The following is a 23740-nucleotide window of genomic DNA, read 5'->3' on the forward strand; positions in this document are numbered from 1 at the left end:
TTTTTTAAAAAAATACCTGTTTTAGTCTCCATCTAGGCACATTTTGTGCGATCTCCAGGTAGTTCTCAAGTAGGGCTGTGTTCTAAGCACCTCAGCCGGCTGCAGAGCTCCCCTGAAGAACTGAGCAGACCTAGAACGACATCAGTGTGATACTTAGTAATTGCCCATCAGCATAAAGGAGGCTCTGTGGTGGGAGCTGAGAGAGAAGACAAACTTTGAAGAGCCCTGCAACATGTTTAGCTACACGTTAAACATTTTTAAGGCACATGAAATTGTAACTCATGTCACCACCCGGGATTAAAGGTTAGCCAAACTCGCTGTTTTTGTTATATTGATATAACAGTGCTGTATTGTTTTAAAGCAGTTTGCTTGCAAGCAATTTTTATAGGAATCCAAGGCATGTTTAAGAATCTGTCAATAACATTCCACAAGAAAACAATAGACATTTGTTGTAGAAATTCAGGCATTCTCTTGCAATGATTCTAATCCCTTGAACCGAGAGCAGAAAAGATAGGATATCTAACATCAGAGAGACCTCTCTTGTTGATCCTGACTATAGACAAAATAAAGCTGTTTCCATTCAAGTGTTAACCACCATTCTACTAGAACATTGAATAATAATTGAACCCAGAGACCATACTTTTCAGGAAACCGCATTCCTGATACTGTAAAGGGACTTTTCCTTGGGGTTTTGACAGAAAATATATTTCAGGAAAAGATTTAAATAGAATCCTACTGCAGGCTTTTGTAACTTTTCATTTATTTGAGGTAGAATGGACTCTTTTTGCCAAATCTGGAGCTATAATGTAATTTGAACTCAGGCTTTCATTTTACTGAGTACAAGAGTTTATGCTGGATGAATGAATGCAGTTTTACTCTCTGCATTATTCATTTCCGTCTGTGGTCCCATAGTTGACTTTGGCCTGGGCCGTCGCGTAGCTTATGTGTAGACAGATATCACCAGGAAGACATTTCTACTTTGCCACTTTCGGCGTTCATTCAGAAGTGGAAAATGAGAAGTGAAACACTCAGCCAGCCAAAAATGTATACCTAGCCTGTGAAATTTGGCTCGGCCGGGGCGGGGCGGGGGGGGGGGCACATATTCTCGAGGGAAAGCATGCAAATGGGAATCTCTTCTCTTTCAGAGGAGACCAAGATATAGGGGAAATTAATAATACGGTACTCAGAACCCACCGCCCCAAAACAAACTTAAAAAAAATGTTTTTGAGGAAAAATATAAAATTTTATTTCTCAAATTAAGAATAAAAAGCACAGTACTTTGATTTAAAAATCAGCAAATAGTGCTGATATTTTGTTTGATTTTGTTTGACTTTATCTTATGGTCAGTTAGGGTCAAAAAAGAGAGAAAAGGTGGGAGATGAAGAGTTGAGGAGGAAAGGAGAAACATGGAGATAAAGGGAAAAGCAATAGTTAGAGGAAAACAGGTGCTCAGAGGAGACGGAAGTCTGAGAGAAAGACCAGAAGGGCTCCCCAGTGGGGGTGGGGTGGGGTGGGGGGGGGGTGGGCACTGCGTTGACCTTGTCACTCTTTAGCACCCGACTGAGCAGTGGGCAGCCAGGACGTTATTATCTAGTTCTAAAGCTCTCTGAAATGTAAATGAGCAGTCTTTATTTTTAAGCGTTAAAGTTGATTTCTGAGAACAGCTTACCTACTTTTTTTGTTTTCAGATGTTAAAGCTGATTTCTGACTTAAAGATTTGTTTTAACTGTTAGATTCTGAAGGTTTTCCACAAATAGGAAGAAATCACTTGGGCTTTAGAAATTCACTTTGCCATAGTTTGAGAGTCCTGTGTTCATAGCTATTTCCTGAAATCGCACAGATTTTTTTTTTTAATTAAAATAAGCCTTTTGCCTCAACTAGGTTGGTAGATATAATACTTAAGGGAGCCAACAATTCCACTGTTAAATTCCTTTCCAAATAAATGGGATTAACCAATATTCAAAGTACTGCCTGTGTTTTTTATCAAATATTCCAAGTGTAAGAGTCATAAGAGCCCTGAGCCCGAATCTGTCATTTTGAGGATTGTCCCTCTACTAGTGAAGTGTTTATGCAGTTTAGGGGCTAAAGTTGCGTAAACCTTCTGGTCTTGCTTTTTCACTTAGAGGAAGTGTGACGAGCAGATTCCTAGGGTCCCTCCCGCCCTAAACACCGTGTGTTCGTGCGCTCATACCTGCTTTTTCAGTGACTTCGTTAGTTGTACTTTTATTATCAAATAACCTTATGATGAAATTCCTTTTATTTTCTTACGTTAAAACGTTGTTCAGTAGCAATAAAATGTTTGCTAAAATAGTACTTGGGGAAATATGTTATCTGCCAACTGTTCTTGCTTGAGTAAACTTTGTTTGGGTTGGTGGGTTGTTTTTTGTTTTTGTTTTTGTTTCCAGATTATGCCCCTCACATTGAAATAAATATAAATCATTAAATGTTTTAAACCAAATGAGCTCAGAGCCAGTTCTCCGTGGCTTCATAGGTGCCATTTCTCTGTGGATAAGACTAAGAATATGTCCAGGAATGAGAGTTGTTGGCTGATGGGGCAGAGGCGTAGCCGTATGTTCTTCAAGGGAACCCAGTTGTATTCAGAATGAGTCCTGGGCAGCGTCTGTGGTTGGAGAGAACCAAGAGAGTGGGAGTGAGGACACTGTTACACCACTTTTTTTGTTTTGTTTTGTTTTGTTTTTTAAGAATTAGGAAATTTGGTTGGGTCCTTCTAAGCAGAAAGCATTAGGTCACTTGAAATCCTCAGACATAGGATGACCGTGTGAACTGTAACATTTGGTGAGCAGATCTGGGGGGCGCGATAAATGAGCTCCTTGAAGAGCTTTTTATTCAGTGTTAGTTGACAGATGAACACATCCGCCCTTCTGCCTTATTCCTAGATTTGAACTTGACAGCGAGGCAAGCAGTTCTAATCTTGACTCCTAACTGTCCTAAAAACAGAACAAGTACTTTTCATATGTTTTAAAAGAAACAAGAAACTAACCACACAATCCAAATATTGTAGGCTACTCACTAGCATGAATAATAATCACTTGCATTTCCGAAAGGCCCGTCAGCCCGCAGGCACTGGGCTTGGTTTAACACAGACATTAGGGCCTATGCAACATCAGGCAACAGTGAGGAATCCGTACTTCCTGTAGTTGTCCGGTTTATTGGTGCTTCTGACCTGCTAAATCCTTTCCCCGTGGCCTTAACCTTTCTCACGGTGGAGGTCGGGCTCAGCAGGAGGAGTTTTGAATTCGGCCCATGGTGGGGTCACCAAACCAACTGAAGACGAAATGGCTGAGCCTGAAAATGATGAGAAACGGGCAGGGCTGGAGGTGGGTGAGGGGAGTGTGAGCTAGATGTGGCTGGAAGAGAAAGCAGGGAGGAACAGTCCGCTTGAAAGGGTCATACCAGTACGTGGGAGGCAAGTAGCAGGCTCATCAGGCAGCTCCGACAATCCAAAACCCAGTTTCTAGACTGTTTGCTTAACTTGTACTCTGTCAACACTCTTTGACTTTTTTTCTCTTTTCTTTTTTTTCTAACAGAATAGATAAAAAAATGTCTGGAGGCCAGAGTGGCTATGAACTTAGTGAAGCCAAAGCCATTCTAACTGAACTGAAATCTATCAGAAAGGCTATTAGCTCAGGAGAAAAAGAAAAGCAAGATCTGATGCAGGTATGTTGTGAAACATTTTGTTAAGTCAGCTGCCTACCCTCTGGGGCCCCAGAAACTCTCCTTGAGGCAGAAGCTCTCCGTCAGAGTCTAGATGGCCCTTTCTCATACTGCCTCATTCAGACAGACTTTGTTTTAGGCACTGAGGCCACAGGCTGCGTTGGAGGTAAACAGGTGGGTTCCAGGGCTCTGATATGCTTATTTGAAGGCAGGCCTTGGGTGGTCTTTGAGACAGGAGGTGGTGGGTCCTGGAGCCCATATGAGATTAGCATTTTGGTGCACCCTGCAACTCACCGAAACTTCGTGTGGAGCTCGGATAAGCAGGGTTGTCTAAACGGCGATCCTCAGCCCAGGGTGCGTAAAGGGCGTGTTACCTGTCATCGAGGATATATGCCTCGAGGAGGTCGCGGAGGGTACATGAGGAGCTTAGAAGAGCTTTTGGCCACCCCACATGATTCTGAGGTGGTGTCTAGAGACGGAGTGTTGACCCAGCTGCAGGATACCCCTCTAGTCATCCTAGGAAAACTGCTAATGGGAGAAGATCCCCTTGTTACACCTGTACGGTTCTCAGCCCAGGGGCCTTAGCTCCCAGTGATTCAGCCTTATGTGTTAAAAAAAAAAAAAAAAACATTCAGTGATCAATATCCTGCTTTTTAAATATCTATATTCAGTAGGTACATTCGTGTTGTTTTTATTTTTTTTTTTTTGAAGAGTATGTCTCTTCCCCCTCTTACCTTCCCTCCATTCCATATTTATCACAAGGTCTGAGAATTCTTTGTATTTCAGATATTTGGCCCTCTGAGTAAGGATTTAGCCTGTGTCTTTGGGAAAATGTTAGAGCCAGTGGCAGTGTTTGCATTCTTGGTAGAAACTCTACCTTTAAATACTATATTCAGCGACTTCGTGTCTGTTTTCAAAATGTCAATTGAATATAGGTACATATTCTTAAACACCTATAATTTTGCATTTAGGGAATTTTGAAATAACTTGCAAGAAGAGATCAAATAGAAAAGATAATATTATTAAGAATAAATCCTTATAAGCATTGACCGTGTGCTGGGCCATCTTCTCCTTGCCTTGTAGTCCATTTAATTCTGACAACAACCCTGGAGATGGGCACATATTATCGTCACTTACAGGAAATTGCAGTACACAAAAATTAGTAATTTAATCCTTAAAGTCACATAGCTCAGAAGTGGTAGGGCTTTGGTTCAAATCTAGGCAGTCTTGCTCCAGAATATGTTTTTAAATATATATGTGAAACGTAGAAAACTCTATTTGGATGTATTTTTATTTTGTTCCACCATGATCCTGATGATTAAATCAGTAATTCCTAAAATGCACATCATGGGTCCTTTGGGAAAAGTTAATAGAAATTGAGCAAATTTACGTTGGAACTTTATAATTCAGCAATTTTAGGTTATCTTTGATTGTTTCCGTAAAGAAGAAATTTGGATTTATACACAGGCCAGATTAAATTAAAAGATTAGATTCCTTTTCAATTACTAAAGTATATATAAAACAATTAATTAGTAGATACGGCAATCAGCAGTAGAGCTTCTGTGACCTTCAGAGCTCTTTGACCATGACCTGTGTAGGAGATCTATTCTAATGAGAACCCAGGCACATACAAATGTCTTTATGTTTGGACACACACACACCATATTTCTTAATACTTATTTCTTAATACTCTTAATACTAGCAACGTGATCTGAATTGATTTTCTAGTCTGTTCTTTTTCATCGAAAAACATGCTAGTCATGACCTACTAAACTGATGAGGTGCACGGTCATCACAGACGGATTTGAAAAATACTAATCTTTTCACTGTATTGATGAAAAAATAGAAAGGACTTGCCCGAAGTCACTAACAGTTTTCTTTGTTCTTTTCTGTAGTCTGTTATTGATGTGACTGCTTGAGTTTTATCCCTCTTGTTATATACATTTTGCATGAATATTCCTTTGAAAGAAAGTAAAGGTTAGGTAAAAGGCACAGGTCAGATCTCTGATATTTCTAATTTGGGGGGGACAGTTCTCATTTTTTATCCTAAGAATTGTAATTATTAGGATTAAATCCTGGCTTTCCTTAAAGTTAGTAATAATGAGTTTCTTACCATTTTTGTTAGTGTTTTCTGAGGGGGGAGGGTTGGTAGCAGTGTAGCTAAGACCTTTCTCCTTTATAATACTTTCACTTGCTCACATCCTCTCTTTAAAGTAAACTCAGTTCGGGACTCCTGGGTGGCTCAGTCAGTTAAGTGGCTGCCTTTGGTTCCAGTCATGATCCCAGGGTCCTGGGATCGAGCCCCATGTCGGGCTCCTGCTCATCAGGGAGCCCGCTTCTCGCTCCCCCTTTGCCTGCTAATCCCTCTGCTTGTGCTCCCTCTCTCTCTGTCAAATAAATAAATAAAATCTTCAAAAAATTCAATACAACAAAGTAAGCTCAGTTTATTAAGTGTGGGTGCCGACAGCAGGCCCATTCACTTTAGAAAACCAGACGTTATCCCTCTGGCAGTACCATGCAGTCGGCGTAACGACGGGCTCGGATCAGCCGCCAGGACTGTGACTCCTGGCCCTCGGTCTCCTCATCTTTGACGTTAGTGGGAGCACATAATCCCTTGGGTTCCATCCAGAAGTGAGAGGGGCATAATTACAGAAGTCTGCTAAGTAGGAAGTTTTCTTGCTAGATCTGTAGTGAGTTTGCATTGTAGGTATATTCCATATTTCCATAATGTCTGCTGCATGAAGTGAGTACTTAAAATGAGCCTTTTTAAAATAGAGCTCTTTTCAATGAAATTTTTAAAAAGCAAGAAATGCATGTGTTACATATAAAGATACCATTATGCACAGCGTGAATCATTCCCAGGCTGTCTTGGGGAAGGTAAGAGAACCCATTTGTTATGATCTCACATACTTCCAGGGTCACGTGTGTGTGTGTGCAAAGTTATATCCTGGTCTTCTTTTTTCAGTAATTTAAAGCGGTAAGTACCTGTCAACATAAAGTCGTTTTTTTCCTGTGAAGATCGCATCTTTCAGTTCCAATTTCTGTGCCGCGGAAGCTTTGTGTCTTATGTGTTAAGCTCTATGCAGGACTTTCTGTCTCCCAAACAGAGTCTTGCTAAGTTGCAGGAGCGGTTCCATTCGGGTCGGAACATTGGCACCTCCGAGCCAGACTTGACATCCGGTTCTATAAACTCCCGTTTATCGCTCTCCACACAGACCCTTGACGCCGGGTCACAGACAAGCACTTCTGCAGATGTAAGTTACCCGAGTGGCAGGCTTGGCCCTAGCACCATCCTCAGTGGCCCCGAATTATGGATGGGCGGCAAGTGGGACAGGAGCTAGCGACGTGGTTTGCATTGCAGCTATGTGGGTTCAATATTTCTTGCTCTGAGACTGGTTTTTAAAAAATCGGAGCCTTATCTTTTCTGTCTACGTGCCAGGCTTATCAGGATCTGTCCATATGAACAGCTTGGTTCAAACTTTCTCAGACCATATTTATTCGGAGACGTTATGGAAAGGGTAGAGATGCATGAGAACTTAAGTTTTTCCTATTATATTTAAGGTCTTTGAAATTTAGATCTTTTCAATTAAACATTGAGGCTAATGAGAAACAAAAAATTATGCCTTTAAAAACTAACAAAAATTTGTTTGTAGATCAAAGGTTGTTTCTATTAAAATGTTTAATTTGTGGTTTGTGCCCAGCATTTAAAAATATTTAATGTGGCTTTGCATTCTCCTTTTTGGGATGCCATTTAGCAGATACTTAACTTTTCTAGTCCATTCCCAGTTGTTTTCATATTCTCTTTTGCTTCTTTGAATTCTGTGCTATGAAAATGAAACGGGTACAGATCAACAGTAGGACTTACCTGTTTGAAAAGTTAGTTTTTGAAGTTAATTTAGTTTATGTTTTTTGCATTTGGAAGCTAAATGATGGAAATTTGGGCTCATGGAGATGAGGAAATTAGTTTCAGTTCATAAATTTTATTGACCTGTACACCCTTCGTAAACTCTGAGATACCAGAGACATTGACATAATACTCTTTATCTTGAATTTAATGTGTGAAGAAAATGATGTTAAAGTCTTTGAAAAACAGACAAGCTTGAATTAAAAGGAAATGCTTTGCCCCTACTGAGACTAGAAAGTAAGTGCCTTTTTAAACTAGTGTTCCCAATTTCAAGACCATCTTCTTTAGTTTTCCAATTACTTGGGCTTCCTAGAAACAAAAGCAGTTTACCTTCATTCATTAGCAGAGTTAATTGACTTTTTTCCCTTTTGTTTTTTACCAGATTGGAGTGAGAAGTAGATCAAATTTAGCTGAAAAGGTCCGGCTGAGCCTACAGTATGAAGAAGCCAAAAGAAGGTAAGAACGGGGAGCTATTGCGTGTTCGGTGGTCAGCGGGCTCAAGCAGTATCTTCTTTCCCAGAATTAATCTTTACTCCTATAGTGACATCTGCTGGGTGCTCCCCAACGCCTCTAACCAAGGCTACTCTTGAGGGTTTTTAGATGTAAGAGTTGCAGACCCCCCCGCCCCCCCCCCCAACTCTCAGCTCGTTGTTTCCCCGCACAGCTGAAGGACAGGGAGAATTAATGAGAAGTGTAGGCATGAAATTGCCCCCTTCCCTTCTGGAAGAAAGCAGCTTTGAGCTTGTCCAGCACTTACAAGTAGAAGTTGGAAGATTGGGTTCTCAGGTAGAATCATGACACAGTGGCTCGGGTACAGGACTTGATAGTGGCCGAGGACCTCTAAGGTAAATAGCTGTAATTCCTTTGCTTTGAGGGGAAGACTTCCCGCCAATGTCCTTGAAGATGCTGAGGTATCTGTTCTGGCAGCTGACTTCAGGGCAAAGGAGGAGAGATTCTTATTTCCCTCCTTTATCCTCTAGACCCTTAGAACCCTGTGCTTTCTTTTCCTCACCTTGTGACTCTGCTTGGGGAAGGCTCAGGAGACTTCTCCCCCCTCATCCAGTAAACAGGCTTAACTTGATTTCATAATACGGACACCTTCTTCATTTTGAGGGGGAGGGTCATCCTGATCTATTTGATTTCATTATTTTCCTTTTTTAGAGTTTAAAAATGAGATTGCTTTATTACTTAGGAAGACACTGGGGGAAAAACCTGCAATACCACCCTATAGGCGACAGAGAAATTTATCATGTTCCTCCTCGAGAACATGGAAAACTCAGCTGAGAACCTGCTAGAATGTCATAGTTTGCTATCATAAGACCATCAGATAGATAATGAAGTACACCCATTGTTATTGGTGATGCAGATTATTTAAAAAGTAATTAGCTTAAGTTCTTGGAGGTTATCTGGCTTTAACAAAGCAATTATTTGATTTGCCTAAATACAATATTTGCCTCTTTGTAGCCTCTGTTACTAATATCACTTGGTTCTTTGATGCCTAAAAAAAAAAAAAAACCGTAAGCTTTGTTCTACAAATTACTAACCATGCGTGCTTGAGCAAGTCACTTAGTTTCTCTGAAGAACATTTCACTCAGCTAATTTCAATGCCTGTAAGTTTTCCTGGGTGGATTATACATTTCTTGAGGTTCTGAAAAATTTTGTATACTTTTTTGGCTGCTTCTCAGAGCCCAGGCTAATACCTTGCCCACTGTAAGCATTGAGGACTGCTTTGTGGTATCGTGGCCCAGGGATGTGGAAGCCTTGGTGGATGCTGTTTGTGGGCCTCTGACTACGAGCATACCAACCCAATAGCAGCCACAACTGCTGGGTCCTGCTGTAAACAAAGCCCAGGACCTGTGTCTGGCATTCTGAAGAATGGCCACAACTCAGAATTAATTTTGGAGAACCAGGCCTCATGCCCCTGGGTTTGTTGGGGTCACCTTGACTTCCCTTGGATCAGCTTGAGCTTTTGCTTTACTCGGGCTGCTAACAGTTTATTCCATCTGGAGCTTACACAGCATTTTTCTTCCTGGGTGTACCTGGAAACCTTCATCGTATCTTGTTCCCCAGATTTGGTTGTACCCTTTCCAAATAAAATCCCAAACTCACCTAATGCCTGGTCACACAAGTCATAGATGCCTTACTTTCCTGCATTACGTTGTCGCTCCCAGTTTAGTTGTTAATTCCATCACATCAAAACTAAGACACTGGTTCTTTCCCATTTGGTTGCATTGCTGTCCTGTTCTCATTTGGGGTTTTATTTTAAAGTTCCTAGCAATGCTGATGAGAAGGTAAATCTCGAGGGTTTATGAATATGTTGAAAATGCTTTTCTTCCTCAATTCTGAGTAAGTAAAGAGGCGGATTGTATTTCCCCGAAACCTGTTCTCTCCTCCAGCCTTTGTTTTATGTGCTTAATGAAGCTAATGATATCATGCTTATTTAGCATTTTGATGATTAATTTTCTAGCACATCGAGACAGTTGTGTATGGTTTTGTGGTTCTGCCCGAACAACAGCTGATATTACATCTATCATAAGTGCGGGCGCTGGGTGGAAATCAGAAACACATTGTATGCACCGTGCCAGTGAGAGAGGGCAATTTTTTGTTTAACTGAAGCAAGAAACTATGGCACAAAAATGTGGATATACTTCCATCTTTGCCCTATAACATTATTTTACCTTTTTTTCTTTCCTTCTACAACTTTTTCCATTAAAAAGGAAAATAAAATGCCCTCTTTCTATCTATTTTTCATATTCTGGTATGTGCTGTAACAGTATCCACAGGAATCATCCAATTTTTTTTTATATAGGATTATAGATTCCCTGTGCCAGCATCAGTTGTGTTCATAATTTGCCTTAATGTGCTGCCGATGGCCAAAACAGCCATGTGCCGTTTGCCTTGTGAACCATCCCGATAGTCCTCACTGTGCCCCGGAGCAAGTTGTTTGATTTCGGGTGGAGGGGGGTGTCAGAACGTTCTCATGCCATCAGAAGTTAACTTTACTGTTCAGCAGGAAGGTTGAGACATGGTAGAATGTGAGGTCAGGCAAAATTATGCAGCCGGTGACGTTCCCCTCTGCTGGCATTGCCTCTTCCTCATCCCATCTTCCCATCCCTGTCCCCCAAGCTCTGGCACCTGCTGTCACCGCCAGAGCCGTGTTAGCTGCCGGCCGTGCCAGGGAAGGCGTGCCGGGTGCCGCCTGCTCCCGGACGGCTCCTGTGGACAGCGGACATCCAGGTCAAATGCAGTCACGTGTACAGGGCTGGCTCAGTGAGTGCTCGGTAAATGGTGTAGACCCCAATTTCACAGCGCACAGCTAGGTGGAGGAGGCCCAGGAGGGCAGGACTGCTCCCTTTTCCTTGGCAACATGGAGCCTGCTGGATTGACTTTGTGGTAATACGGGTTGGCCGAACCACTGCTCCCTCTTCTCCCCTCGTCCTTCCCTGACTGGCTGATATCCCAGTTGCTGCCCATCCAACCCTGGGGACTACCATTTTACTGGGGGACAGCGTCTTTACCCAGAGGAACAAAATCTATAATAATGTCCCATCAGACAGCATTTACCTTTGTTTTTTTTTAATGGAAACCCTCTGGGGGCATGTGGGGGGCTCAGTTGGTTGAGCATCTGCCTCTGGCTCAGGTCATGATCTCAGGGTCCTGGTATCAAGCCCCGCATCAGGCTCTCTGCTTAGCAGGGAGCCTGCTTCTCCCTCTCCCTCTGCCTGCTGTTACCCCTGCTTGTTCTCTCTCTCTCTCTCTCTCTCTCTCTCTAATAAATAAATCTTTATTAAAAAATTGAAAAAAAAAATAAAACAGAAGCCGTCCAGGGATCCCTCCTGTCACCCTGTATAGGCAGTCACACATCGGGGCGGGCACCCGCGGCTCCCAGAGCTCTCTGCTTTTTAAGCTTCAGTGTACTTTGACTTTCGCTCTTTTTTCAGACCGGTGTGCTTGCTGGTGTTGGAAAGGTGAGGGAAAAGGCAGCGGACGAGAGACAGGTGTCAAGTTGGGCCCTGGGACCAGAGGGCGGGGCTGCCGCTCTTCTCCTGCCTCCAGGGGCCAGTCACCCCTGAGTAAAGTCCGGACGGCATCCAGCCCCCCAGCTTAGCCTGGTTTGTGTTCTCCTTTCTTGAGAGTCCTAAGTATGCGCACCCCTCTCTTACCGCTTTATTTTTAGTATGGCCAACTTAAAAATTGAACTGTCGAAACTGGACAGTGAGACGTGGCCCGGGGCGCTGGATATCGAGAAGGAGAAGCTGATGCTGATCAATGAGAAGGAAGAGCTCCTGAAAGAGCTTCAGTTCGTCACGCCGCAGAAGCGCTCGCAAGACGAGCTGGAGCGCCTGGAAGCCGAGAGGCAGCGGCTGGAAGAGGAGCTGCTGTCCGTGAGGGGTCCGCTGAGCCGAGCCCTGGCCGAAAGGTTCGTTTGCACCCCTCCCCCCCGCCCCGGGACAAGGACGCATCAGACTGGTGCGTGTGTCTGAGCTGTGCCTGAATGCCGGGTCCCCCGGGTCTCTGGAAATCTCCACCGCATCTATTCTCGGTGGACGGAGAACCGGCACAAAGGGACTTTCTCTCCATAGAGCAATAGAGCACACCCTCCTCGTAGCCTGCAGTGTCAGTTCTGTTTGTTAGGAACGCAAAAATGCCTGTGGCAGATATAGAATAAGTAAGGAATGTTGACATAAAACCAGGAATGCAGTCCGTCACTGACTGAGTCTGATAACAATGGCTGTAAACTATGGCACTCTGATAAGAAAGATTATCTGCACTGTTACAGCGCCGGCAGCTTCCTACTCTGGGGTTTATGACTCACAAGAATGCAAAAGTTTATTGCTTTTCATTTCACAAGGAGAAGACAACTTGATCTCTTTGATATCTTAACAGGTCACAAAATGTTCCCTGGGATTTTGTTTGTCAGTTGAGCCCCTCCCTCGAAGCAGGTGAAAATGTAAAGGGAAACACCTGACGCAGTTTTCTGATCTTTCCGAGGGAAGCTTTGAACTGATCATTTAATCTAAGAAATCCAGTTCTGTAAGCAGATCAGCTGCAGGGTCAAGCAGGGGAACGTCTGGGTGTCAGTTTGCGACGGAGACATGTGCGAGGGAGCCCTGGGTCCCAGCCTCGCCCGCGGATATGGTTCCACTCCCGTTCCAGCCACAGCCCGTGCAGCCCTCTCAGAGCCCTGCACATCCATCCATCCTGTAGGCCAGCAATCCAGGTGCAGTGCCTGTCCCAGGATGACAGGAAGGAAGGTCCCATCCATATAATTTCAAGTGACCAGAAATAAGTTTAAAACACCCAGCCATAATCCAATCTTTGAAGTGCGGTGGGGGGAGCAGTAGGCAGAAAAACCTCGGACATTCCTGGTTAGGTGTTAGCAGGGAGACTTGCCTACCCTGAGCTCAGTCATCTGGGGAGAGTTGACTTTTGTGAGTTTGAAACTGGTGATCAAGGTAACGCATAGCCATAGCTCCGCAGCTGTCCGAAGCGGGCACAAGAGTCCAAAGGGGAAGCCTCTGTAGCTTACATTCCTTTACCCTCTGAAAGCATTCTCATCGCCCACCTGGCCCGCCTGCTCTAACATCTTTGTCTCACGGTGCCGGCTGCAGGCTCACTCTTAAGGCAGGTGTGAGCAAGGCTGGCCAGGGGGACGAGCCACCCAACACAGACCAGAAGGAACAAAAAGTAAGGGAGAGAAGACAGAATTCCGTTGTTTTCCTGAATCACCTTGATGTCATGTCTGTGTTTACAGAACTTAAATTTGTAGGATAAAAGTTTGACAATCACCAGTAACTATGACGAAATGAGTAGCTTTTGTGTGGCCCACATGTATGAAGCAGCAAGGACAGTTGCAACTTGTGTCACACTCACTGTTACCTCATCATACGTGTGTAATGCGCTGAGTGCGTGTCAGCTGTTCTCTGTAGTGTGCGAATCTGGGAAGGGCCTAGAAACAGGTTCGAGAGTTGTTCTGGGAGAGAGAAAACAGGTGTGTGTTTGTTTCAATCAGCTTTTACAGGCTGGCGTCTTGTCTTTTTATCAGGGCTAGAGTTTCAAAAATGACTGATGAAGTAACGTCAAAAATCGAGTTTGTTCCTAAGTGCCTAGACTCTGGCTTTTATACTTTGGTTTGTGCGTAATAACTGTCCAAGTTCCAGCAGAAATAGTATGTTTGAACCCATCGGGAAAAGGAGCTATGAAATACTTATATAAAATAATTATATACTTGGTGAGAGGCAGCCATGGGGTTTGTCTCAGATGGGGAATAAGCAAGCAGTCTGAATGTCCCTCTACCTTATGATACCGGCATGCCCCTGTCTCCCACAACTGGATGTTAGCAAAAAGGGACATGTATATAATTGTGTTTTATATCTGTCATATGTTGGTGGCCAGAAGCCAGATCTCTGTCATTATGTTGTAGTATGAGGTTAAGGGGATGAATACTTTCTTGCTTGAGCAACTTAAAGCTTCCTCACTGCTGTCCTTGGATGCAAACCCAGCATCCCACGTGTCCAAAAGAGCAGAGCTACCTGCCAAAGGGTGCGGAGTCCTTTATTTTCCGAGTAGACACAGATGGTCTGGCTTTGGGTGGTGGTGTTCCTGTCAGTGGTTTTACTTTGCCCCCCCCCCCCCGCCCCTGACTCTCACCTTTTCTTGTTCTTCATTATTTCTTCCTGCCTCGTGTGGATACAGTGTTTCTGTTCTGTTTATTGTTACTATTGAACTGAAGCAGGGTGCCTTAGAAAGCAAGAGAACACCTCTGTGAACAGCTACTTCCTCAGTGCTCAAGCAGGTCGTGTCAGGAGATAACTTCTCGGAAATAAGATTCACTGTGTAAAACTTTGTTTCATCATGAAACAAATTGTGCTTCACCAGTACTAAATCCTGCAGTTTCCTCTCGGCACCTGCCCAACTGCCGGAGAAACCACTTCTGCATTCGCCCAAATTGTCCCGTTTCCATTTACATGGCGGGTTTCTCATTATTTCAGGGGTGGCCTCAGGCAGGATTCTGAGGCAGTACTGAATGTCAGTCTCTGAAGGAGCGAAGCTCACCTGAATTTCAGCCAGTGTGCTTGACCCCAGAGTCCCCAGCCGTGTGCCGCCAGCACCGCCCTGCACCCGGGCTGAGCGCTTGAATGCAGTGACGAAGCTCCCACCCTGGGTCGTACAGCACCTCGGGAAGAGGGAGATGCTCCCCGTGGGGGACCATCGGCAAAGACAGATGGCTCTCAAATGAAAAATGTCATGCTGTGTGGGACTTTCCACACATCTTCCATGTTCTCTCCATACAGCTACTGAAATTCCAAAACCTCTGTGCTTTTCTGTAACTGATAATCAGATCTTAACATTACTCCTTATTTTCTCAGATCTTGAGAGTTTTGTCTTACTTCTTGCCAAGATGTCTCAATTGATCCTTAATTAGATGAATGTTTCTGTCTCAGATTCTGAAAAAATTTTAAAGCCAGTAGGTTGGGGGTATGAGTGTCATTTATTTTTTAACAGAAAAGGACCTTCTTACTTCAATAGATGACATGACATTTTCCCTAGGTGGAAAGTTCTGGGTGGTCTTCATTAGGAGAAACCAGGCAGGTGCTTCTCTCTCTCAGGGCACAAGGGCAGAGAGAGGACAGTGTGAAGGCGCTGCCCTTGTCTTGCAAAGAGCAGAGGAATGGATAGCGTGGATCAGTAGGACCAGCAGGAGAGGAATCTTCTAGGGGCCAGGTTGAGAAGATCCTTTCTCACCGTGGAAAAAGCTTGGAGAGATGGGGGTGCACCCTCTTGAAGGGGCTGATAACCCGAGCAATTTCTTCTAATCCCTGGTCCAGAGAAAGTTGGGGAGGACGCTTCATACAAAGGACACCTGGAATCTGGGGAAGACTTCTGGCTTCTGTGATTCCATCAGAGATGGGAATGGGGTGCTTGACCGAAGATGGCCACCCCACCGGTAGGGCTCCTGAGTGCCTTCATTATTCTTCTCCCGGTAAAGGGGCTATCTAGAGACATGGCCACCAGCCACGAGGGAGTGCTGGGAGGGGCTTCAGGCTTTTCAGGCAGCCTGGGCAGAAGAGGGAGAAGGAGCTGGTGCTTGCCTTCCAGGCGCTTAGGACGTAATTGGGGAGCAAGCAGACAAGAACAGGAAGAAGCTGGTCTCAGCAGTTCGAAGCCATAAAAGGGCCCTAGCAGTCGGCTGGAGGAGGACAGAATGGGGCCCATCGCTTGTGACCAAGACGGGGAAGGCTTTGGATTTTAAATGTCAGCATGAAACACACTAATGCCATACCGAAGCCTCCTTAATACACCAGAAAAGCCTTCATTTGTTTGTGCAGTATTTAGTGTTAAAACTTACTTCAAAAATGTTTCTCCTGTTTCAGAAGACATGGATTTTAGTAGATTTGGGGGCTTTCTCCAGACCTTTGCCTTCTAATTCAGTTAATCTAAATTGTATTAATTTTTTCCATGTTGAGTTTTTGTTTATATTTAAGAGATTAAAAAAATAGGGACTGTACTCCTTGTCAAAATACACCTTTGAAAGCTGGGAATTAAGAATTTATCAGGCTTTGAAGTACTAAACAAAAATGACAAGAAGTGCTTTTTTTATTTTAACATACGATGAAAATGTGTTGGTGACACATCAAAGAATAGATAGCTATAAATAAAATACGGGCATGGTTCCTTACTGCCTAAAACATACATTTCAAAGAGGTTAGAAATTAGGGAAATTTTATTTTTCTCCAAAGAAAAATAGCTAATTTTTCTCTCCCCACCTTGTAAGGCATGCTGAGGCTTTGAACAGGGAAGGTTTGTTTTGATGTCTGCAGAGCACTCTCACGCACAGCACTCCATTTGATCCCTTTAACAGCTTTAGCAGACAGACACAGTAGGATTTTAATCGCCGATTTGCAGATGAGAAAGCTGGGACCCTTGACTGAGTGACTTGTTTAAGGACACACGATTAGTCGCAGCAAATCCATCAGAAACCACGGTGGTTTTCTGGGTCCCATTCTGCAGTCCTTGACCACTCTGGATGGCCTCGTTCCGGGGATGTCTAAAGACCTTCAGAGGACAGAGACCGTAGGCTTGATATATTTTTTAATGACTTACTCACATACACAGTTCCCCAATACTCAAAATTTCTTTAAAAACTTGGTTGAATGTGGATGAAATTTCACAATAATCGGTGCGGGCAATGAGATGTGCTATATAGTAGGGAGAGAAATTACTTTTGTGTTTTTTCCTTGTTGAAACCGTTAAGCCCAAATGAGCTCACACTGGCAATATGGACTAATTTGTTTCTTAATCGCTGAAATTCTCATCAAAGTAAGATTGGAATTTTTGTCACTGAAAATCAGATTGGAAGAGTCCTTGTCAATTCCAGCACTTGGGATGGTCTTTCACGGTTCTCTGTTACTCCTGTCAGGCGTTTTAGTAACTTAAGCCCAAAGCCCAGGCCTGTAGAAGGATTCTGTAATCTTTGTCAGTGGTTTGTTGTTTTCCTGCTCGCTGTCTTTCCCTACCTCATGAGAGCACAAGGGTTTTGTTTTGTTTTTTTAAACCCATTTAAAAAAATTTTAGAATACCGAAATTTTTAAAATTCTCAGTAATGTTGTTTTGGGATAGATGTCCCTCTTCGCTTAGTGTGGCTATGCAGTCGAGCCCACTTTGCTGCTTGGCGGTGGTTCTGTTTTCCCTCCTGTCCATTCATTTGGGTTTCCCCCTCATGGTATGTAATGTTTGTATAATAATCTTTTCCTTCAGTTTCTGTGCTTTATTGTAATTACGTGGAAATAAATTCATTTATTTCTTTTTTCTAGATTGAAATTGGAAGAGCAAAGGAAAGAGCTCCTACAGAAACTTGAAGAAGCTACTAAATTAACTACTTATTTGCATTCACAACTCAAAAGGTAAGCCTGCTTGGTTCTTGAGGGCGAAGTTTTTCTTGACTGCATTCAGTCGTGTTTTGCTGCATCCTGGATTACTTTTCTCTTTATTTTCAACTATTTAAAAGTAAATAAAATAGTTATGCTCGTACAATTAAAACTTGGATGATCGAATTTAAAATTGCATGGATTTTTTTTTTCATGAACCCCAAGGTCATCAGCAGAAGATATTTTGGGAAGAAAATATAGTTTATATACTTTAGCTATGAATACATAGGAAATGACACATTTCTCCAGATCACCCTTTCTTTTAAGAAGGGAGGAGGAGGAAAGATTTGCCTTAAAATAGTTAGCTATGTGTCCACTCCTTCAGTCGCACACCCTGAGGGAGACGGGGCCTGGGTGAGACCTCTTTGTCTTCGTAAGCTCGCCTTTGCTCTCTCAGAATTACAAGCTTTGTTCTTTAGCCGTAGTAACCGCACTGACACTCTGTACTGTTCACACTATTTTCCCTCCCATATTATTAGATCGTGTACTTGCTGCTGGGTATCCGTGCGGGTAGATCGATCAGTAGGTATTCATCACTTTTTTTGTTTTTGTTTTTGCAAAAGGGACTCGATCTTTAGTCAGAATAGAATTGCTGTGTAGAGAGAGGCAGGTGAAAGTGTTCACGAGTCAACATGACAGTCAATAGGTGGTGTCGTAATAGCAGGTCCCGCCCCACCCTCTCATCCCCAGTCATCGTGCTGTTTGACGCCCCTGGGTTCCTTCCCTTCGGGGTCCAGAGGAGGCAGTGGGCACAGCGCTTGGGTTTTCTGTATCATACCCGTTTTCACAGCGAGTGCTCTTCTCCTCTCAGCCTCTCGGCCAGCACTCTGTCCATGTCGTCCGGGAGCAGCCTGGGCTCCCTGGCCTCCAGCCGGGGGTCTCTGAACACTTCCAGCAGAGGCTCGCTCAGCTCGCTCAGTTCCGGAGAGCTCTATTACACCAGTCAGAGCGACCAGGTGGACACGGATTATCAGTGCAAACTGGACCTCCTTCTGCAGGAGAAAGGCGGCTACGTTCCTTCTGGACCCATCACCACCATCCATGAAAACGAAGTGGTCAAGTCCCCCAGCCAGCCCGGCCAGAGCGGTCCCTGTGGGGCGGCAGCCGCAGCCACGGGCCACACTCCCCCCCGGACTGAGGCCCCCAAGTCTGTGACGTCCCTGTCCTCACGGTCCTCCCTCTCCTCCTTGTCCCCTCCCGGCTCTCCCTTGGTTCTAGAAGGCACGTTCCCCATGTCTGCTCACGACGTCCCTCTCCATCGGTTCACTGCCGACTTCGAAGACTGTGAATTGAGTAGCCATTTTTCAGACATCAGCCTCGGCGAAAGTCAGATCTTGCTGGATTCTCATTCAGGAGGAGTGTCCCAGTCTCTCTCAGAGGATAAAGACCTCGGCGAGTGTGCCCCGGAGCCTCTGTATGAAGGAACTACAGGTGAGCGAAAACCCTTGTTTTCAGCTCCTCCCTCTTCATTATTTTAAGAAGAATGGTAGGAGGGCTACTTTTTCCCCCCCCCCCCCCCCGCACTGCTTATTCATTTTGGCTTCATTTGAGAAGGAGTTTTTATTGATGTTCCTGGACTGCACACTTTTTTCTTTATCAGATAAAAATCGCCTTCGCTGCTTCATAGATTTAATCATGAAGTGTCTGTCCTGTTGTCCAGAAACCCTCTGTACAGTGGCAGCTGACTGGGGACATATCTTGTGACCATGCTTCATACTTCCACATAGACTCGGGCTCTGAAATAGCAAGGCAAAAGAAGAGGGCTTTCTTTTAAAAGTTGGCCTAAAACAGATTAAAACCAAGGCAATTAGCATACCAGCTAATTAGTACCAGGGTTCAATGTTTAGATTGCTCAGGGAATTCTATATAAATACAATTTTTGTTTCATGCCAGCCTCTCCCATTCTGCCTGAAGTGAGTCTGGAGAAGCCGGTTCCTATGTAGTAGTGTTATCCTGCCATCTTCTGGCCGCCTTACAAGTTGCAGCCCAGGAAAGCGTGTAGCCCGTGGAGCTCTCCCTGCTGCCTTTGTACGCAGACACAGAAGCAGAGGGCGCGTTTCGTTTTCTCTTTTTCTTAATATCTGTATCCCTTTGCAAGGCAGAAGCTTTCAGTATATTCGATGTGGTTGTAAAGAGAACAAGGTGGTACCCTTGCTGGCAGCTGACTGTAGCTGTGGTCTGAGGATGATGGTCTGTTTTGGGGGTAGCCTGAAACGAAATGTGAGATAATAGCTCCAAGGCTGGTCCCCAGGAGCCCCGTTCAGATCTGCGCATGTCGCTGTGTGTCCACAGCACAGAAGAGGCCAGGCCTCTTCAGAAGTATTTCCCTGCTGCTCTGAGAAGCCTTCTTATTTTGTATCTCTGGTCCGGAGAATTCTAAGTCTTAACTGACTGGCCAATTTCGATGTTTAAAGAGATAGACAAATCTACCGTGTGTGTGTGGTTTCCAGTACTGAAGCCTGAAACCCCGCCTGCCAGTGGCCTGGAGGACACGGGAGACATTTGTGTGGTCTGTGTGGTACTGCCCGGAAGAGGCCATAGCTACAAGTGACGTGTCAACAAAACCATCAACGTCAGAGAAAATAAGCAGAGGGGTGATATTTGCTTAGTGGCTCCAGGCGAGCAGAAACCAGCAGTGGGGCCTCCCTTCTGCCCCCAGGAAGCAGTGCTGTGTGTGGGGCCGGGTGGTGCTCTCTGCCCCTGGAGCCAGGCAAGCCTGCACCCTTACCTTGGTTCTAGCTAGCACGAGCACATTACCCAGGCTCTCAGCCTTGTTGTTTCTTTTTTTTTTTTTTTAATATTTTATTTATTTATTCAACAGAGATAGAGACAGCCAGTGAGAGAGGGAACACAAGCAGGGGGAGTAGGAGAGGAAGAAACAGGCTTATAGAGGAGGAGCCTGATGTGGGGCTCGATCCCGTAACACCGGGATCACGCCCTGAGCCAAAGGCAGACGCTTTAACCGCTGTGCCACCCAGGCGCCCCATCAGCCTTGTTGTTTCTTATCTGCAAAATGGGAATGATGGTGTCTCTACCTCGCAGGGTACTGGAGGATGGATGCCGGCACACAGCGAAAGCCTCTAACTGTGCCTGGCACTCAGTACTGAGTTCATGTAATTAGCACTATGTATGCGGATCAACAGTACAGACTGCACTAAGCCTGGTTCCTCCCTCAGACCACTGAAATTTATGGAAGTACAAAAGAAGCAGCAAGAGAAGAAAGTGTAGTGTTTTCTGTGCCATGCTTCTGTGCTCTGGACTTGAAGGATCTTGAACGTGTCAAAGCTGTTTTCACTCTTCGTGTATTTGGAGTGTTCTCTAGCAACCCCTTCTCAATGTTCAGTCAATTTGGAGGGGCCAGTCAGTGAGGCCGGCTGCTGGAGAATGGGGAGACCAGCGCCAGCGTCGCCCAGGGCCTGATCCCACTGGGTCCCTGGGCCTCTTTGCCTGGCTCTAGCCTTGTTCCTGCCACGGGTCTGCTGCTGTGCCTGGGAAGTCTGCCCAGAGCCCAGTGACTCCAAAGCTTGCATCTAGAGCTTTTACCTTTCAAACGCTTCTTGTATTAGAGAGCTGCTGTTAAAAAGTCACCCTAAAGGAATGCTATCCGAGAGCTTTATTTGGAAAGAGTATTGAGCGCCATGTGTGAAAACAACTAAAAGCATGTATTTAACCGTAAAGACTAATCCTCTTCAGGTCAGATCACCAGCACTCGGTCCATTCGAGTGTGTCTGACCTCCACGTGGGGGCGGGTGGCCCAGGGTCGAGACGCCGCTGGTCTCCCTCAGCACTCTGGAGTCTTCCGCAGGCAAAGTCAACTTCCTTTATGCACATCCCGCTCTCCGGCGCCAGTCCCCGCTGGAGGACAGAGACCACGTTGGAATGACTATGACGTCCTTCCAGTCAGTCTCTGTCATTGTCAAAGTCAATTTCAGCCGCCGTGGGTATTCCTGGGGGTAATCAATAAATCATGTCATCACCTTCACCCCTCACAAAGGGGGGTGGGCGGGGAGAGGCACTTCATCATCAAGGAGAAAGCATTCCCACTGCCAGAAATAAAAGGGAAAATGCAGCAATCAATCCTGTAATCTGAAGTCTTAAAACTTAAACATCTTAACAAGATGTAAAGTCACGACTCAGAAGGGGGGCGAAATGCATACCAATCCTGATCCCTGCTCACTCGCTGGAGGATGAAAGAACTCCGCAGGCTCGCTGCTTATTACACGGGTTCGGGCTCGCAGGTTTCAATGAATGCTCCTTGCTCACTGCAGGATGCAGTGTATGAATATGAGTTAGAGATAAAAGTTAAGTGGTAGTGGTGCTAAAGATTCAGTAGCACAAAGTTGTTTTTTTTCCTAATGGTATTAGCTGGTGAGAAATTCTATAAGTCAAAGACTTTTCTTTTTCTTTACCTTCTGTTAGCGTGGTAGCACAGGAGATGTAGGATATGGCGTGTGGAGAGAAGGAGAGAGCAAAAGAGGCGGAAACCTTTCTTGCCATTGAGTAGCGAGATGCTGTCTCTTAGAGAAATATCTTTAATAGTTGAGGGACGCAGCTCGCTCCTTGCAGCCGAGCAGATAACTGCAGTGAATCCCTAACAGAGAGAGGCAAGAGATGGATGGGAATGTATGTCATGTGTCCCTTTCCTTCAAATATATAACCGGCATCCCAGGGACCTCTGTAACGTGGTGCCTTGAACGGGCCCCATCTGTTGACTCCAGTAGTAACATCTTCGATTCTCAGATGCAAATTCTTTGCATTTCTCATAACCAAACCATGTGTGTATTTTTATACTTAACTTTTCCTAATAATAAATCCTAATTAGTGCGATCACTCTCCCCTCCCTAGATGTGGAAAAATCATTACCAAAAAGACGAGTGATGCAGCTGCTCGGGGAGAAGACTGCCTGCGTGTCGGCTGCCGTGTCTGATGAGTCTGTGGCTGGAGACAGTGGGGTCTACGAAGCTTTCGTGAAAATGCTTTTCGGTTACACCGTCTCTCCTCCTAGCCGTGCGTGTGGGCTCTAGCCTGTGAGCGTCCAGTCTTTGCAGTGGAAGGGCGATAGGCGTTAAAGAAATGGTGGGCCTGAAAATTTCAGTGTAACAAACACATCCCATCTGACCCGCTTGGAGACTTAAAACCTAATTTTGATGAGAATGTTGGAGTTGCTGGCCACTACCTGTTTGGCACATGAATCTTCTCATGTGTATTTCTGAAAGCCTGGAATGTGTCTCGGGGTGTGGGGTACCCCAGGGAGGCTCAGAAAAGTCAGGCGTCAGGAAGTCTGTCCACTAATGGCTCAGGGGCAGACTCCTCTTGAAAAGGTGAAGAAAGATCTAAAAGAGTGAGTTTTCACTGGGGTCAGGTCCCCTGGGCCTGGAGGAGTCCTGTTAATTCAGGTTTTCATTCAGAATCAGTAATTGGCAAAGAGTAACCATTAACAGTCAGTACCCCTGTTTATAAATGGTTCACCTCCGCCCCTGTTGCCCTGTCCCTAGGCCTAGTGAAGTTGAAGATGTTCCCTACAGTGAAGGGGATGTCGCCATCGTGGAGACTGCCCAGGTGCAGATCGGCCTCAGGTAAGGGAGCGCACACGGAGGGGGACAGTTCTGGAACTCGGTGCTGGGGCGAGTGGCCTGTGCTCTTTCCCTGTTTCATCAGCTTCTCTTTTGACAGATATGATGCAAAAAGGTCCAGTTTCATGGTGATTTTAGCACAACTCCGAAATCTTCATGCCTTCTTGATACCTCATACTTCAAAAGTGTAAGTAAAATTAGCGAAGAACTGAACATTGTTCATATATGATAAATTGTACACCGTAATTGAGCAGTTCATCTGGATGAAGATGGAAAAGACATAGCAGGGCTGATCAAATCTGAATCCACAGTGGATAAAATGAAAAGAAAAGGAGAATGTGCAAAAAGCATATTAGATTTTGATCCCTATTCAACCAATTCATTATTAAGCATAAGAACCAAGATTTTTTTCATCTTCCTTTACAACCAGAAATTCTGTGTTATGCTATGTTGGGGTCTGATTCTTTTAATTTAATTAAAATACTTATTGTTGCCTAATTATGGCTGCTGTTGGTTTGAAGTAATTTTCTGATCTTTTACATGAAAACATAGTGATTAAATTTCATTTATCAATACAACTTTGCCAAACACCATATCATGCTGTACGTAAGAGTATCATTCCTTAGCGTCGAGCATTGACTTCCCTGTGACCATTAACT

At 44.6% G+C, this 23740-nt stretch overlaps 1 protein-coding gene across 4 annotated transcripts in view; it reads left to right on the plus strand.

Moving 5' to 3' along the window:
• Window positions 1–23740, plus strand: part of WWC2 (WW and C2 domain containing 2) — a 203976-nt gene that overhangs the window by 133151 nt on the left and 47085 nt on the right. For all 4 annotated transcript variants that reach the window (XM_040643367.1, XM_040643368.1, XM_040643370.1 and 1 more), the window contains exons 6-14: window positions 3549–3678; window positions 6783–6929; window positions 7962–8035; window positions 11757–11999; window positions 17395–17484; window positions 18320–18939; window positions 22354–22483; window positions 23004–23084; window positions 23182–23268. In XM_040643367.1, coding sequence (XP_040499301.1) covers window positions 3549–3678; window positions 6783–6929; window positions 7962–8035; window positions 11757–11999; window positions 17395–17484; window positions 18320–18939; window positions 22354–22483; window positions 23004–23084; window positions 23182–23268 — 1602 coding nt within the window. The remainder of the gene's footprint in view (window positions 1–3548; window positions 3679–6782; window positions 6930–7961; window positions 8036–11756; window positions 12000–17394; window positions 17485–18319; window positions 18940–22353; window positions 22484–23003; window positions 23085–23181; window positions 23269–23740) is intronic.

This window comes from Ursus maritimus, unplaced genomic scaffold (genome assembly GCF_017311325.1).
Source record: "Ursus maritimus isolate PB19 unplaced genomic scaffold, ASM1731132v1 scaffold_28, whole genome shotgun sequence".
Lineage (NCBI taxonomy): Eukaryota > Metazoa > Chordata > Mammalia > Carnivora > Ursidae > Ursus > Ursus maritimus.